This window comes from Littorina saxatilis, linkage group LG13 (assembly GCF_037325665.1).
Source record: "Littorina saxatilis isolate snail1 linkage group LG13, US_GU_Lsax_2.0, whole genome shotgun sequence".
NCBI lineage: Eukaryota > Metazoa > Mollusca > Gastropoda > Littorinimorpha > Littorinidae > Littorina > Littorina saxatilis.
In genome coordinates this window covers 4,546,366-4,563,392 of record NC_090257.1, presented here as the reverse complement: position 1 = coordinate 4,563,392, position 17,027 = coordinate 4,546,366, and the positions used below count along the sequence as shown (strand labels likewise).

At 41.8% G+C, this 17,027-nt stretch overlaps 2 protein-coding genes across 3 annotated transcripts in view; one reads left to right on the top strand and one right to left on the bottom strand.

Annotated features, from left to right (window-relative positions):
* LOC138946339 (retinal homeobox protein Rx1-like) overlaps nt 1–1,122 on the top strand; it is a 17,209-nt gene extending 16,087 nt beyond the window's left edge. For both annotated transcript variants that reach the window (XM_070317895.1, XM_070317896.1), the window contains one exon: nt 1–1,122. This exon is cut by the window's left edge and continues 145 nt beyond it. In XM_070317895.1, the coding sequence (XP_070173996.1) occupies nt 1–436 (436 nt within the window). In that variant the 3' untranslated portion in view covers nt 437–1,122.
* A 491-nt stretch (nt 1,123–1,613) lies between these two features.
* LOC138946028 (carbohydrate sulfotransferase 8-like) lies at nt 1,614–16,787 on the bottom strand. Its single transcript, XM_070317558.1, has 4 exons — nt 16,553–16,787; nt 8,999–9,162; nt 8,059–8,089; nt 1,614–3,025 (listed from the first exon to the last, which is right to left on the bottom strand). The coding sequence occupies exons 2-4, from the start codon at nt 9,117–9,119 to the stop codon at nt 1,654–1,656; spliced, it is 1,524 nt and encodes a 507-aa protein (XP_070173659.1). The 5' UTR covers nt 9,120–9,162; nt 16,553–16,787; the 3' UTR covers nt 1,614–1,653.
* Between the last annotated feature and the right edge of the window lie 240 nt (nt 16,788–17,027).

The following is a 17,027-nucleotide window of genomic DNA, read 5'->3' as shown; positions in this document are numbered from 1 at the left end:
TTTTTCCTCCTTTTCCCCCGGATGTTTCCTGTACCCCTCCAGCCTTCTTCCAGGGTTTGGTTCCCAATCGCTATGGGGGGTACCCATATCACCTGGGGGTATTGCCGAGCCTGCTGTGACGCCATCAGCCTTCAAAGCCTACGATGACGTCAAACCCGGAGCGGACAAGCCCAGGCTTGACGAAAATGTCACTTCGGATGACGTCATGGCAAAGTTTTGTTCGGACGGCAATGACGTGAGAAGTAACTCCACCCGCGTGTTTTTCGCTGATGAGAGGATTCTGTCGGATGACGCGCGTCGTTTTGGTAATGACGTCATTGACGGCCGTGCTTGTGGAGCGTCTCAGCTGACGTCACTACAGACTCTTGCTACCAATGAGGCCAAAGAGTGTGATGAAGTCATCAATGTTTGTGACGTCGGCACGCCTTCCAGATAGACGAAACCCGCAGTTTTCTTGCCATGCTTGTAAACTAGCTAACATTATACTGTTAACGTATTTTGGTCGAGATGTCTTTCTTGGTATGTCTTCTCACTCACTAACTCACTCAGCCACTCATTCCACTCAATTAACCATATCTTGTTCTCTCTCTCACTCTCTGTTCACCTCTCTCTCACTTATTCACAAACTCTCTCACTCACGCACTCTATAATTCATTTACTCACTCACACACTTTACGCATTCACTCGTTCACTCACTCACTTGACTGGTTCACTCAATCAAATACTGACTCGCCAACTCGATAATTCCCTCATTTACTGAAACACTCACTCACTCAACTTATTGCTCTCTCTAACACACCCGCTTATCAATCACTTTGTGCCTTTCTCTCCCCTGAGAAGAAGGATTAATGTCAAGAAAGGCGGCAACCTAGAATTGCATGGACTATTGAACATGTATGCATTTCCTGGAGTATTCACGTTTATTTTTTTAAGGTTTCCACATTCCACACGATTCCATGTGTGTGTGTGTTTGTGTTTGTGTGTGTGTATGTGTTTGTGTGTTAGTGAGTGAGTTTGTGTGTGTGTGTGTGTGTGTGTGTGTGTGTGTGTGTGTGTGTGTGTGTGTGTGTGTGTGTGTGTGTGTGTGTGTTGTTTTAGCTTCTGATGCAATTATCAGCAATTTCTGTGCCTTGCCTTTTTTGGTTTTTGTGCAAAACTAAATTTGCTCTTTTTGCCTAAACAGTTTTTGCACATATTTTTTTTCTTCTTCGGGATACTGCAATAAATGAAGAATTACAATTAACGTCAAATTTGTAATGTAAGTACAATATGTCGTGTTTAATGAGTGTGCACCAAGGAGGCCTTCCATTACACGTGTGAATAGAAAACACACACACACACCTACACACGCACACACACACACACCCACACACACACCCACCCACACACTCACACACACCCACACACGCACACACACACCCACACACACACCCAGACACTCACACACAGACAAACACAGATACAGACACACGCACACACACACACACACACACACACACATACACACGAACACATGCACACACACACACACACACACACACATAAACACAAACACACACACACAACACACACACACACACACAAACACACACACCCACACACACAAAACACACACACACACACACACACACACACACACACACACATACGAATTCATTCCGGAATTCTCCATGGCTTGTCAAAGTCCAAAGCTTCCGTGTCAACGAAATGACCGTCTCTGGTAAAAACGGACGACGGCGTTTTGTCGTAACCAAACGCGTCAAAGTCGTCTTGGTAAACTCTCACATAGTCTCTGACGTCATCGAGGGACAGTGTTCTAAATGCCTCGACAAACGCTCGTTTCTTTTGCAGACTCAGCCTCCTTTTGTCTGTGGATTTATCATGGGCCTTCGCGGCAATGTTGTTGAATTCTTCAACAGTCATATGCGTGAGGTCCTTCTCGCCCACAGGGTAATCCAAATCACTGCTGATCAGTCCACGAATCTGAAGCTTTCTCCATATTCTGCGGCCCATTTCCGGCGTGGAAATGCACGCCTTGATTTTGTTCATCCATCCAAAAGGGCCTTGGATGGAATCGTAAATAGCGTCCAGTTTCGTTTCGCGAGACAGTTTGATGTCACGTTTGAAAGTGACGTTGATCTTTGACATGATGTAGTTCAAATCCGCTGGGAAGGTCTCCATTTTACCGATGACGTCGAAGCTTTCTTTGCAAGGGTCGCACATGCCCGCCATGGGTATGACGTGGTTGTTCTCGCGCCACAGACGAGCGTTGACGTCACGCAAAAACTGTCGAAACGTCACGCCCTGGCCGCAACGCACGCGGTCTGACGTCACACCGTCACGCTTCATAGCACGCTTGCCCCACTGGTTCCAGTAAATGGGGTTTGGAGAAATCAACTTGTCCACGTAGGCGGAAAAGACACGTGAGAAAGGTTCTCTCACGAAGGTGGCTTTCAACAGCCTACTATTCCCCTTCGCCGGGAGAGACGCGTTTTCATTGAGGCAGCGTATATTCTCCACACCCTTCAGAGGGACGCTGTATGGTGAGCGGAGTGTTCCAGAATCCGACTCTCTCAAGACCTGGTAAAAGCGGGCCCAGAATGTCGACCCTATCTTAGCGATAGGACAGAGCTGAAAGCCGTGTGCTCGGGACTTGAGAAGGCAGGGTTTGAAAGCGTAAGCAGGGGGTTTAGCTTTGGTTGTGTTGCCATGGACTGCATTTTTCTTTTTCTGACAGTACAGTTTAGCACGTGCTACGCGCTCTCTCATTACCAGTGCTGTTTTGGTCTCTTCCTGTGACAGCTGTAAGCGGCTTTGGTCTGGTACTGGCTGTTGTTGTTGTTGTTGTTGTTGTTGTTGTTGTTTTGGTGGTAGTTGCTGTTTCCGCTGCTGCTGCGGTTGTTGTTTTTGTTGGTGTTGTTGGCGTTGGTGTTGTTGTGAGGAGTTTTGTGGACTATCTGCTTGACCGTTGTCACCGTAGGGTACCATGTAGTCTGGCTTGATCTTGAAGTTTACCAGTTTGGCACTGTTACAACACAAACCATTTTACATGTATAGGCACCAAATATATAAAAAAAAAACCGCTCGCGCTGGACCCGAGTACTCTTCAGACTGGCTCGCTCCCCCAGTATGAAAGTTTTTGTCTTGTGCACGTTTAAGACCAAGTGATTGCTCTGTGTGAATTACAGGCATTCCCTTTGCTATATAAGTACATTGCATGCGAGCCGAGGATGTGCGTGGTGACTGGCCTTTCTCTTTTATTTGATCACAGTGAAAAATATACTGCCGACCCTCTTCATAACTGGTGAACTGGTGGCCCACGAAGTTCTTTTACTGTCCTGGCTCGCGGATTCTTGCATTTATCACGCCCCAGGTAGTTTTACCAAATTCTTTAATGTAAAGTGAAGGTAAAAGACTGAAACATATGTAAACAAAGGAAACCATAAGAAAAAATACAAATTAATATGATAAGAATCAAAACACAAAATCGCGACCTCTAAACCACCGCAGTCGCGACCGAGCAACCAACGCTTGGTAGAAAATGGGGTACACAACAAATCAAATTATTCAAACACACAACGCGCAAAGCCTGGCAAATCGTCTCGCATGCGAGACGCATGCTTTTTATGAGCTATATTTCTCGTCAGTGTGTGACGCGTTCGGCTTTTCTCGTCAGTGTGTGACGCGTTCGGCTGTTCTATCAGCTCAATGGCTGCGTGTTGCCCCGCCGGTGTGAACTCCTCCTACGGCCAAGTCGTTTTTCGCATTTAGGTCCCAGGTAACATTATGAAGTTTTAATACGATCAATCGGACCTATTATCAAGTTAGTGTATCATCTTTTGAACGAACTGCGCCCAGTAGTTTCCCAGCAATAAGCTGTTAAGTCGAGACAGACACACACACAGACAGACACACAATTAAAGTCTGCTGAGCCCAAGTACGCTAAAAAGCATTGCTCTTCCCTTGGCTCGCCATCTCGGACCTGGTCGGGCTTTTACGCGGAATAAGAAGAACCCTATAGTTGGACACATACCAAAAATCAACGCCCAGACTGCTTCCTGTGCAGAGGAAGATGTTGTATGAATTAATTTCTCAGAGTGTCACCAGTTTCTGTCAAGAAATTAATTCATACAAATAGCCCCACTCTGCGCGAAGCGTGTGGGCTGTTGATATGTGGTATGGGACCAAGTGGAGGGATGGTCTTATTCCATGTACAAGCCTGGTCAGATCTGAGATGGTGAGTCATATTATTTACACGGGAAGAGCTTCGCCTTTCAAGAAGAACAAAAGGTGTCTGGAGATGATTATTGATTAAGTAGGATAGTCACCATTTCAAATGCTTCGTGTGTCTTCACTTCTGTACCTTTTTACATTATTTTAGTCAAGTTTTGACTAAATGTTTTAACGTAGAGGGGGGAATCGAGACGAGGGTCGTGGTGTATGTGTGTGTGTGTGTTTGTGTGTGTGTGTGTGTGTGTGTGTGTGTGTGTGTGTGTGTCTGTGTGTGTCTGTGTGTGTCTGTGTCTGTGTGTGTGTGTGTGTAGAGCGATTCAGACTAAACTACTGGACCGATCTTTATGAAATTTGACATGAGAGTTCCTGGGTATGAAATCCCCATACGTTTTTTTCATTTTTTTGATAAATGTCTTTGATGACGTCATATCCGGTTTTTCGTGAAAGTTGAGGCGGCACTGTCACGCTCTCATTTTTCAACCAAATTGGTTGAAATTTTGGTCAAGTAATCTTCGACGAAGGCCGGGGTTTGGTATTGCATTTCAGCTTGGTGGCTTAAAAACTAATGAGTGAGTTTGGTCATTAAAAATCTGAAAATTGTAAAAAAAATATTTTTTTATAAAACGATCCAAATTTACGTACATCTTATTCTTTATCATTTTCTGATTCCAAAAATATATAAATATGTTATATTTTGATTAAAAACAAGCTCTGAAAATTAAAAATATAAAAATTATTATCAAAATTAAATTGTCCAAATCAATTTAAAAACACCTTCATCTTATTTCTTGTCGGTTCCTGATTCCAAAAACATATAGATATGATATGTTTGGATTAAAAACACGCTCAGAAAGTTAAAACGAAGAGAGGTACAGAAAAGCGTGCTATCCTTCTCAGCGCAAGTACTACCCCGCTCTTCTTGTCAATTTCACTGCCTTTGCCGTGCGCGGTGGACTGACGATGCTACGAGTATACGGTCTTGCTGCGTTGCATTGCGTTCAGTTTCATTCTGTGAGTTCGACAGCTACTTGACTAAATGTTGTATTTTCGCCTTACGCGACTTGTTACATTTAGTCAAGTTTTGACTAAATGTTTTAACGTAGAGGGGGGAATCGAGACGAGGGTCGTGGTGTATGTGTGTGTGTGTGTGTGTGTGTGTGTGTGTGTGTGTGTGTGTGTGTGTGTGTGTGTGTGTGTGTGTGTGTGTGTGTGTGTGTGTGTGTGTGTAGAGCGATTCAGAGAAAACTACTGGACCGATCTTCATAAAACTTGACATGAGAGATCCTGAGTATGGTATCTCCAGATATTTTTTTCCTTTTTTTGATTAAATAGCTTTGATGACGTCATATCCGGCTTTTTGTGAAAGTTGAGGCGGCACTGTCACGCTCTCACTTTTCCACCAAATTGGTTGAAATTTTGGTCAAGTAATCTTCAACAAAGCCCGGACTTTGGTATTGCATTTCATCTTAGAGGCTTAAAAATTAATTGATGAGTTTGCTCATTAAAGTTGTCATTAAAATCGAATTTTTGCAAACAGACTTAAAATTGATTGCATCGTATTCCTCATCATATTCTGAATCTAAAAATATAATACATATGTCATGTTTACTCTTAAAATGTGATCACAATTAACGAAAATAGATTAATTAGTCTTACGATAAAAATTTAAGAAATCGATCCAAAAATGATTTCATCTTATTCTTTATCATTTCCTGATTCCAAAAACATATAGATATGATAGGTTGTATTCAAAACAAGCTCCGAAAGTTAACAAGAATACAGAAAAGCGCGCTTTCCTGCTTAGCACAATTCGCTACCGCGCTATTCTGGCGTGCTAATTTCAATGCGTTCTGCACGTGGAAGGTGAGCGATTTCCTTCTCGCGGGGATTGACGAAGCTGTACTGTCTTGGTGAAAAACTGCAGTGCGTTCAGTTTCATTCCGTGAGTTCGACAGCTTGACTAAATGTAGTAATTTTGCCTTACGCGACTTGTTTTTCTTCTATTTTACATTTTGTCAAGTTTTGACTACATGTTTTAATCGAGACGAGGGTGGGGGTGTGTGTGTGTGTGTGTGTGTGTGTGTGTGTGTGTGTGTGTGTGTGTGTGTGTGTGTGTGTGTGCGTGTGTGTGTGAGAGTGTGTGTGTGTGTGCCAGTGTGTGTGTGTGTGTGTGTGTAGAGCGATTCCCAGGAAAAAATACCTATCAGACAGATTTTCATGAAACTTTACGTACAAATTTAATCTTTCAGATGATATCCCCAGACTAGTTTTTCCTTTTTTCAATAGATGTCGTTGATGACCTTATAACCGGCATTTAGTGAAATTTGAGGTGGCACTCTGTGGGGCACCCAGGACCTCAGACTGACAGCCCACGTCACTTGGTCAACGTCACGGGCCAACACAATAAGAATGCTGAAGAAGAGGACTGCTGGCACTGATTGAAATTTTGGTCAAGCAATCTTCATATGAATCCCGGACCATGGGATTGCATATCAGCTTGGAAGTTTAAAAATTAACCAATGAGTTTGGTCTCTAAAACATTCAAAATTCTAATAATATAAAAATGTTAGTAATCGATCCAAAAAGGATTTAATCTTATTCTCTATCATGTCCTGAATAAAAAAATAAAAAAAAAGATTGTCCATGTTTATTTTGAAAAAGTACTCACAATTTAAGATAGTAGGTTGAATAGGCGCGAAATTCGCATGCTTCATGAGGACGGCCTGGACCCGTCTCAGTCTTCGGGTTTAAGTGATGCTTTAGTATACGAAATCTCGTTGTTGGCTTTTTTATTTTTTTTAGTGTTGATCTTTTAGTTTCAGGCCGACCGACTGACTAAATGTTTTTATATCACTTCACGCGACTTGTTTGTTAACGTTGTTGTCTAGAATGTTTGCATTTATGTTTTTGTTATCTGCCTAAACACATACACGCAGGCATAGTCACAGTATAGTTCTGTATATGCAGATCATTCTGGGGCGGGGATATAGCTCAGTTGGTAGCGCGCTGGATTTGTATTCAGTTGGCCGCTGTCAGCGTGAGTTCGATCCCAGGTTCGGCGGAAATTTATTTCACAGAGTCAACTTTGTGTGCAGACTCTCTTCGGTGTCCGAACCTCCCCCCGTGTACACTACATTGGGTGTGCACGTTAAAGATCCCACGATTGACAAAAGGGTCTTTCCTGGCAAAATTGCTTAGGCACAGTTAATAATTGTCTACCTATACCCGTGTGACTTGGAATAATAGGCCGTGAAAGGTAAATATGCATCTACTGGCCGTATAAAATTTCATCTCACACGGCATCACTGCAGAGCGCCTAGAACTGTACCCACGGAATATGCGCGATATAAGACTCATTGATTGATTGATTGATTGATCATTCGCTTTCACTTTGTTAATGAGTGATCAAAACAAATTCAAGCTTCAAACCGTTGAGCATTGTAATGAAAGCGATAAATCACGTGCTGTAAATCACACCAAGCAGACAGAACAAGTTGAGGTTGCGTTGCACAAAGGATTTTTCTTCTTCTTCTGCGTTCGTGGGCTGAAACTCCCACGTACACTCGTGTTTTTTTGCACGAGTGGAATTTTACGTGTATGACCGTTTTTGCCCCGCCATTTAGGCAGCCATACGCCGCTTTCGGAGGGGCACAAAGGATTAAATAGCAGGAGAAAATTAAGTTGAAAAGGGGGAGGTCCGTCATCGCACCTGTCCATTTCTCTGACAAACTAGCAAAACATTCAGAGGCTTGTTTGGTCGTTGTCGTTAATCTGCTTATTACACAACACAATGCAACAGAGCACAAACGTTAAGTATAACAATACCTGCTTTTGTCCGTTTGTGGATGCCTTGAGCCTGAAAACAAGAAAGCAATACTTTATTTCAAGATCAACCCTGATGAAACTACCGCTTTCTCCCTGTAATTCTAGTGTGTGAATAACTATGAAAGACATTTGCCATTGGTATTACATACACACAACATGGTAATACGTCACTATTAACACCAGTATGCAATATAATACACGTACCGAAAATATACACCGTGTCTGGTTTCTGTGGAATGTATTTGTAACCGACACCAATGCCATACATTCTAGTGTGAGAATAATTATAATACATTGTACAACACTGTCCATTAGTATAACACACACACAACACAGCATTACGTCACCAATAACACCAGTGTGCAATATATAATACACGTACTGAAAATATACACCGTGTCTGCTTTCTGTTGAATGTATTTTGTAAATGACATCAGTGTCGTAATATAATAACATATTGTTTGAGAATCAAAAAACAAGAAAGGTGGGTTGTTAGAACGTTTGTTATTGACAAAACAATACATTCACAAATATATCGACCCAACGGTCTTTTAAGTGCACAGACAAACAATTAATAACAAAACTTATCTGGCTGATTATTTCTTCCGCCTGCCACGAAGCCGCAAGCGAATGAATAAGATAAAATAAATGGCGGAAGAAAAAAACAGCCAGATAAGTTTTTGTTATTAATTGTTTGTCTGTGCACTTAAAAGGCCGTTGGGTCGATATATTTGTGAATGTATTGTTTTGTCAATAACAAACGTTCCAACAACCCACCTTTCTTGTTTTTTTATTCTGAATTTTGGAACGTTGGCAGTCTCTTTGTTTTTGGATTTGCTCATATTGTTTGAGGTTAAATTCGCCAGAAGACGTCTCTAAACTGGCTTCTAGTTCTGTAATACTATGCCCTTAAATTCAGTCTTCCGTGACCTTCACCTACCGAAGATTGTGTGAACGAAGAGGAATCCAAGGGCGATAACCACGATACTGCATAGCATCTTTACCATCCAGGGACGGCGACGTAACTTCATCAAGGCTCGACCCATTCTGAATGACGTCATAGATGGTTTGTTTTTCTTGACAACCCCTGTTCAGCCGTTTGCACTGAAATAAATTGAGAATTAATGCAGTGCGAGCTTAGTACATCCTAAACACACACACACGCACACAAACCCACACCACACACACACACACACACTGACACACACACACACACACACACACACTGACACACACACACACACGACACACACACACACACACACATACACACACACACACACACACACACACACACAAAAGGAGAGCCAAAAAGAAGAATAGAGAAGTGCTGTCAAATACTAAAACACTTGAAGATGGCTCATAATAGTGGTAACGCACTTGCGCTCGGAAGCGAGAGGTTGCGAGTTCGACCCTGGGTCAGGGCGTTAGCAATTTTCTCCCCCCTTTCCTAACCTAGGTGGTGGGTTCAAGTGCTAGTCTTTCGGATGAGACGAAAAACCGAGGTCCCTTCGTGTACACTACATTGGGGTGTGCACGTTAAAGATCCCACGATTGACAAAGGGGTCTTTCCTGGCAAAATTGTATAGGCATAGATAAAAATGTCCACCAAAATACCCGTGTGACTTGGAATAATAGGCCGTGAAAAGTAGGATATGCGCCGAAATGGCTGCGATCTGCTGGCCGATGTCAATGCGTGATGTATTGTGTAAAAAATTCCATCTCACACGGCATCAATAAATCCCTGCGCCTTGAATATGTGCGCGATATAAATTGCATAAAAAAAGATTAAAAAAAATTAAAAATCCCTGCGCTTAGAACTGTACCCAGGGAATACGCGCGATATAAGCCTCATATTGATTGATATTGATTGATTGATAATACAATGTATCATCATATACTGCTCAAAAGAATTTAATAACAAGAAACCTATTTTAGACAGGCAGACAGAAAGACACACATGTAGACACAAACAGAGAGGTCCAAGCAAATGAGAACAAGCTGAGAGAGAGTAAAATATCAAAAGAAATGCCGCGCGTGGCTACGACTTGGATCCGCGATGAGTCAGTTGCAACGTGCAAATCACATATCATCGCGTCGCGAATCTATGTCTCCCCTTTTGCTACAGGTAGGAACCTATTTTGTTATGCAGTGACCGTGTGTACCATACCTCCAAGCCACACATCACACGGGGTCCTGATTTGGACCCAAAAAGCAACAACTAACTAACTAACTAACACACATCACATGTTTAGCTCAATCGACCCATAAACACGGGAGATCTAAGCGCGGATACAAGGACAAACAGAGTGTTCTAATTCGTCCTTATGATGTTAAAAAACGTACTTTCATACCATCCTGACGAAGGAAGTTTATCTGCCGAAATATTGAAAAAGACAAATCTAACCTGGTTACTGATGTGTCCACTATTGTTTAAATGTTAAAAAACGTATTCAAAAATATTGCTAAGTTAAGTCCATAGTCCTCCCTGGACCCTAAAGACAGGGCTTAAGTTGTCTTTCAGATTGTGAAAAACTTGAGAAATGAAAAAAAGTTGTAGGGTCGGCGGGGAAAAAAAATAAGGGTCTGTCGGGTTACCCTAAACCAACATATATTTTTATTTGGCCTTAGTTTTTTTTTTAAAAACTCATTGAGGATGCAGTTCTGGTCGCAGATTCTTGTGTTGTATATCATTTTGTTCAGGATTGAAAAAAACCCTCTAAAATAGTATGTGTAAGATTGACATAAAATTGTCTGCACAATCACGTGACACTATGACGTCGTTGCTAAGAACAGATTGTCCTTACCCATTTTGTATATATACACCACATTCAGACAGAAAAAAACCCCAAACAGAATCTTTGTTTAAATTCAAATTAACTGATATATTTTGAACTTCATGCAGCTTATGTCATTTTGAACTAGTTTCAGTGTTAAGACTTTACAAACAAATACAGTATGCCGCTTGATAAAACAAAAAACCATACACATCGCCCACTCACCAGCTGCATATGAACTCAACGTTTCTATTCAGGAAAGCACATCAAACGTGTTCTGTCTACTTCAACTAGAGGAAATTGAAACATGTCCGGCGTTTTACCCTTGCATTTATTGATTTCCTTGGTTCGCATGTATATGTGACCCTCCACCACGAAATGAGTCGCATGTCACCTTTGCATGATTTTCATATTTTTACATTTTCCTAAAGCGTTTGTTATGCTCTATCCAGTGGTGAAAACCGTTTTAGAAAAGAGCGAAAACTGTTTGAGTTATAAGCCTGTGACTAAGGTAACCCTCACACTGTTACCAGACACTCCCCGGACTTAATATTAAGCCTAGCGCAGAACCGCGCGAGGTGACATGCGACTCATTTCGTGGTGGAGGGTCACATATTCCAATTTCTGCGTGTCAACCTGTTATGAAAGTGATAATTACATGGTAGAAACTGCTTTGAAGAGAATGTTAGTATGCAGTCTACATCACAACACCCTATAGCCTTGTGACAAGTTCTTCTATAAGATCCAGCTGTTACATAGACATCGCTCAAGGCAGGCAGAGGGAAGAGGAAGGGGGGTGAGGAGGAGGAGGAGGAGGAGGGGGGGGGGGTGCTTAACCCTGGATCTTCAGTGGTACACCTTTAGTCCCTGAAAACAAAGATTGTTTCCATAAAAAAACTCTTCTATAAAACAAATCAAAGATTAACCAGCTGGCATCCAGTCACATTTTTTTTCTAACTTTCAAATCAAAACTGATAATCCATGGATTGTCTGAGGAAATCAAAATTTCACTGTTGGACAGTCCAGGTAAAAACAGAGTCCTGAGTACAAATTTCAGTTTTAAGCCAGCCACCGTTGATCCCATTTATTTCAAGAATGACAACAAAAGCCCTTGTGGAAAATAGATCTAAAAACGTGCGACAACTTTGAGTAAATCTACTGACTGAAATCGGGGCAAACGTTTATAACCCACTTATCAACACTTAGACATTACAGATAAGAGAGAAGATGCATGATTTTGTTTGTTTGTTTGCTTAACGCCCAGCCGACAACGAAGCGTCCATTTTTCAAGCTGATTGTGTTTGCTTTTTTAAATTTATTTTTTATTTTTTATATTTTTTATTTGTATTTCTTATTTTTTACATGTATAGGCTTTACATTACATTACATCACATACAAAATGGGACAATTACAACACACAGGGGGTGGGGGGTGTTAACTTCGCACAATGATGAATTTGAGGCTATAATAAAACTGAGGTGTCAGAAGACCAGCTACCTACATCAACTATTCAAAAGGAGGAGAATAATTAATTCCTAAGTCTGCAAAAGACAACAAGATCAACAACAACAAATTAAATCAACATAACAACACTTAACCACATCAATGTATTCATTAGTGAAACAGAAAACAAGATTAACAACACTGAACGACATAAAAGAACGTCCTAACCTAGGATTAATCCACTCGTATCAGCCCCAGAGTACCGGGTATTTCTCGAAACCCGTCTGATAAATCCGCCTACACCCGGGCATTAAATATCACTCCGACATTTCTGAGCTTGACCCAACCCCAACCGATAACAGAGCGTGCCTGCCATCAGGCATTTCATTCGGTTAAAATGTTTATCGTCCAAGGGCAGCTGATAAGACGACTGTGTCCATTCAAATACCTTATTCTATACACGTGTACTGCTCAAGTTGTTTTTGTGTCATGCTGCAACTTTCCACTTACTGTATCTTTTGAATTGAATTCCCACAAACTTGGTTGCTAGCTGGGTCCGTGTGCATTGGAAGGCTTAGTATAACCAGAGACCGTGAGCGAGTTTTAGCGTCAACTAAGGTGACTCGAGTCGAACCGGAGGTCGCAAAAACTCGGTCCGGTACGACTGGAGTGACGTCACCGGTTAACCAACTTTCAACCTTGCTTCCTGCGTAGGGTCTCTCCAGTTCCAAGATGGCTGCCAAGGCGAGGTGAGAAACTTCTGCAAATATTTTTTGACAAAGTTACGGATTGTGAGAAGACATTTGTTGTAAATCACTTAGCCTTTCAAAAATTAAGGATACTGGGTTGGATACTGTCTTGGTTTTAATGCATTTTATTTTAGCAGTGATGTTTATTTTGGGAAGAAATGAGGTCAACAGGAGTTTGGGTGCGATTTCGGCTCAAATGTACTTTAGCGCCCTGAACTTTTACCCGGCTGTTTTGCGCTCGATTTTCACGCTCACTTCTTCATTGACGTTCGAATCGATAGTTCGATGTTTTGGCATTACATTCACATCAACAATAAAACAGTACTGCTTGTTCATCATCGTCGTCCATCAACTCTCCACAACAGTAAATCCGTAACGCGCTTGTCGCCATCTTGTTGCAAGGGACGCGACTGGACACAACCCAACAGCGTTTCCGCGAAGAAAAAAACCAGACATGCGCAGTGACCCTACCGTAGCTCAACCCTGTTCCTCGCGAAAACTCGCTCCGTAGAGTACACAGCGATGAAGCAATCGTGCAAACAAATGAGACCGATAAGCCTTGTGGTGCCACCACGCGGACGGTATTTTGGAGACTGCCTTGGCCGGTTGCTTCGCGACAATTAAAGGGCATCGCCACCCCCAACAACAATTCACGGAGGAGCATGGTGTGCTGCCTTCAACTGCTCACACTCACATGCCAAAAGGTTTCGGATGTTTAGATTTCCAAAAGAAATGAACAGGTGATTATCTTTTTCAATTTCTGCCCCATTTTCCTTTCGTTTAGTTTTGGGAAATGAAAGCGATAACGCGTCGAACTGCGTCTATGCTACCGGAACAGAGACCGTGGCGTAAATACTGTACATTGTACACGCTACAACATCTTTAAACAATATAACCATGGGAGGCCGATGTCTTATCAACTGTACATTGTACACGCTACAACATCTTTAAACAATATAACCATGGGAGGCCGATGTCTTATCAACTTTAAACAATATAACCATGGGAGGCCGATGTCTTATCAACTTTAAACAATATAACCATGGGAGGCCGATGTCTTATCAACTTTAAACAATATAACCATGGGAGGCCGATGTCTTATCAACTTTAAACAATATAACCATGGGAGGCCGATGTCTTATCAACTTTAAACAATATAACCATGGGAGGCCGATGTCTTATCAACTTTAAACAATATAACCATGGGAGGCCGATGTCTTATCAACTTTAAACAATATAACCATGGGAGGCCGATGTCTTATCAACTTTAAACAATATAACCATGGGAGGCCGATGTCTTATCAACTTTAAACAATATAACCATGGGAGGCCGATGTCTTATCAACTTTAAACAATATAACCATAGGAGGCCGATGTCTTATCAACTTTAAACAATATAACCATGGGAGGCCGATGTCTTATCAACTTTAAACAATATAACCATGGGAGGCCGATGTCTTATCAACTTTAAACAATATAACCATGGGAGGCCGATGTCTTATCAACTTTAAACAATATAACCATGGGAGGCCGATGTCTTATAAACAATATAACCATGGGAGGCCGATGTCTTATCAACTTTAAACAATATAACCATGGGAGGCCGATGTCTTATCAACAATATAACCATGGGAGGCCGATGTCTTATAAACAATATAACCATGGGAGGCCGATGTCTTATCAACTTTAAACAATATAACCATGGGAGGCCGATGTCTTATCAACTTTAAACAATATAACCATGGGAGGCCGATGTCTTATCAACTTTAAACAATATAACCATGGGAGGCCGATGTCTTATCAACTTTAAACAATATAACCATGGGAGGCCGATGTCTTATCAACTTTAAACAATATAACCATGGGAGGCCGATGTCTTATCAACTTTAAACAATATAACCATGGGAGGCCGATGTCTTATCAACTTTAAACAATATAACCATGGGAGGCCGATGTCTTATCAACTTTAAACAATATAACCATGGGAGGCCGATGTCTTATCAACTCTAAACAATATAACCATGGGAGGCCGATGTCTTATCAACTCTAAACAATATAACCATGGGAGGCCGATGTCTTATCAACTTTAAACAATATAACCATGGGAGGCCGATGTCTTATCAACTTTAAACAATATAACCATGGGAGGCCGATGTCTTATCAACTTTAAACAATATAACCATGGGAGGCCGATGTCTTATAAACAATATAACCATGGGAGGCCGATGTCTTATCAACTTTAAACAATATAACCATGGGAGGCCGATGTCTTATAAACAATATAACCATGGGAGGCCGATGTCTTATCAACTTTAAACAATATAACCATGGGAGGCCGATGTCTTATCATCTTTAAACAATATAACCATGGGAGGCCGATGTCTTATCAACTTTAAACAATATAACCATGGGAGGCCGATGTCTTATCATCTTTAAACAATATAACCATGGGAGGCCGATGTCTTATCATCTTTAAACAATATAACCATGGGAGGCCGATGTCTTATCATCTTTAAACAATATAACCATGGGAGGCCGATGTCTTATCAACTTTAAACAATATAACCATGGGAGGCCGATGTCTTATGATCAACTCGGCCAATGCGCCCGTGCAAAATAATTGATTTTCTGCACGTCTGGTTGAGAAAAAAAAAGAAGAATTTTATGAGTTTGATAGCATGTCAAAATTGCACCTTTTATTGCGATCACGACGCAATTTTTCTACTAGTAAAGCAAGACGACCCATAAAAAACGAAGAATCATTCAATAGCCAGCCAAATAATCATCCGCCACGAATCGGTGTCCTTTTCCTTGACATATAATGTATTGCTTGCATTTTACAACAGTTTTCTTCTTCTTCTTCTTCTTCTTCTTCTTCTTCTTCTTCTTCTTCTTCTTCTTCTTCTTCTTCTTCTTCTTCTTCTTCTTCTTCTTCTTCTTCTTCTTCTTCTTCTTCAGCGTTCGACGATGGCTGTGTCTAGATTCTTTGGCCCGTGATGTTGACGGCGAAGTGGGCTGTCATTTCTAGGTCCTGAGTGCTGCTCCATAGCTTGGTGTGCAGCGATGTCCCTGTGGGCTTACAACAGTTTGAAAACCATGAACAAAATGACATGTGACAGTGTCCGCGAGAGTAATTGACGAATCCCGAAAATAACTGTGTCGGGTTTGTAAAGAGCTGTGAAAAAGTCAACACCCTTGCTTTTACTCGGACAAATATTGGACGGGCCAATCACTAGCAAGGGGTGTGTCGGAAACACGTCGACATGAGCACGTGTCTATTTGTCCGAGGAAAAGCAAGGGTAGCCACAACCCATACATATCCGACGGAGTTATTTCCGAAACTGAATCGTCTTTGTCGCGTTTCTGTCGCCGAGTACTGTACATGATTTTGGATTAAAAAAACCCACCTCAGTCTACCCTCTTACTTTCCATGTAACATTCTCAGATTGCATGCAGTACAATCAAAAGAAAAAGCAGCAGCAGCAGCAGCAGCAGCAGCAGCAAATACATTTTGACTTAACTTACTTGAATCAAAGAGCGTAGCCTGGACTAATATTGTGCTTGAATCATTTCCTGACGAGCATAGGGTCGTTGCAACACTCCTCCGACGTACTCGGGTTTTGGCAAACACACTCTTCAGCTGTGCCCATGTCATCACAGCATCTTTTAACCTTCCCTGTCCTAAGATAGGCCAATTGCTCCTAAGAAGGACGTTAAAACGAATAAGTCAGTCAGTCAGCATCTTTCGCCTCCCGTCTATACTCCTGTGCCATGTCCCCCCCCCCCCCCCCCCACCGGCTTTCGTTTCTATCGTGGGTTCCAGACTTGTTACCCTGACCGTGGCCTATTTCCCCAAATATACGACGCGAAAGTTGACATTTTGCGGCACTATGTGTTCTGTGTCCTGACTGAATTAAATAATGGAAAGCAGAGAGTACACGTACCTAGTTCTGGGGTCGATCGCGTTCTTGTTTTTCCCTCGAGGCCAGCCTCGTAAGCT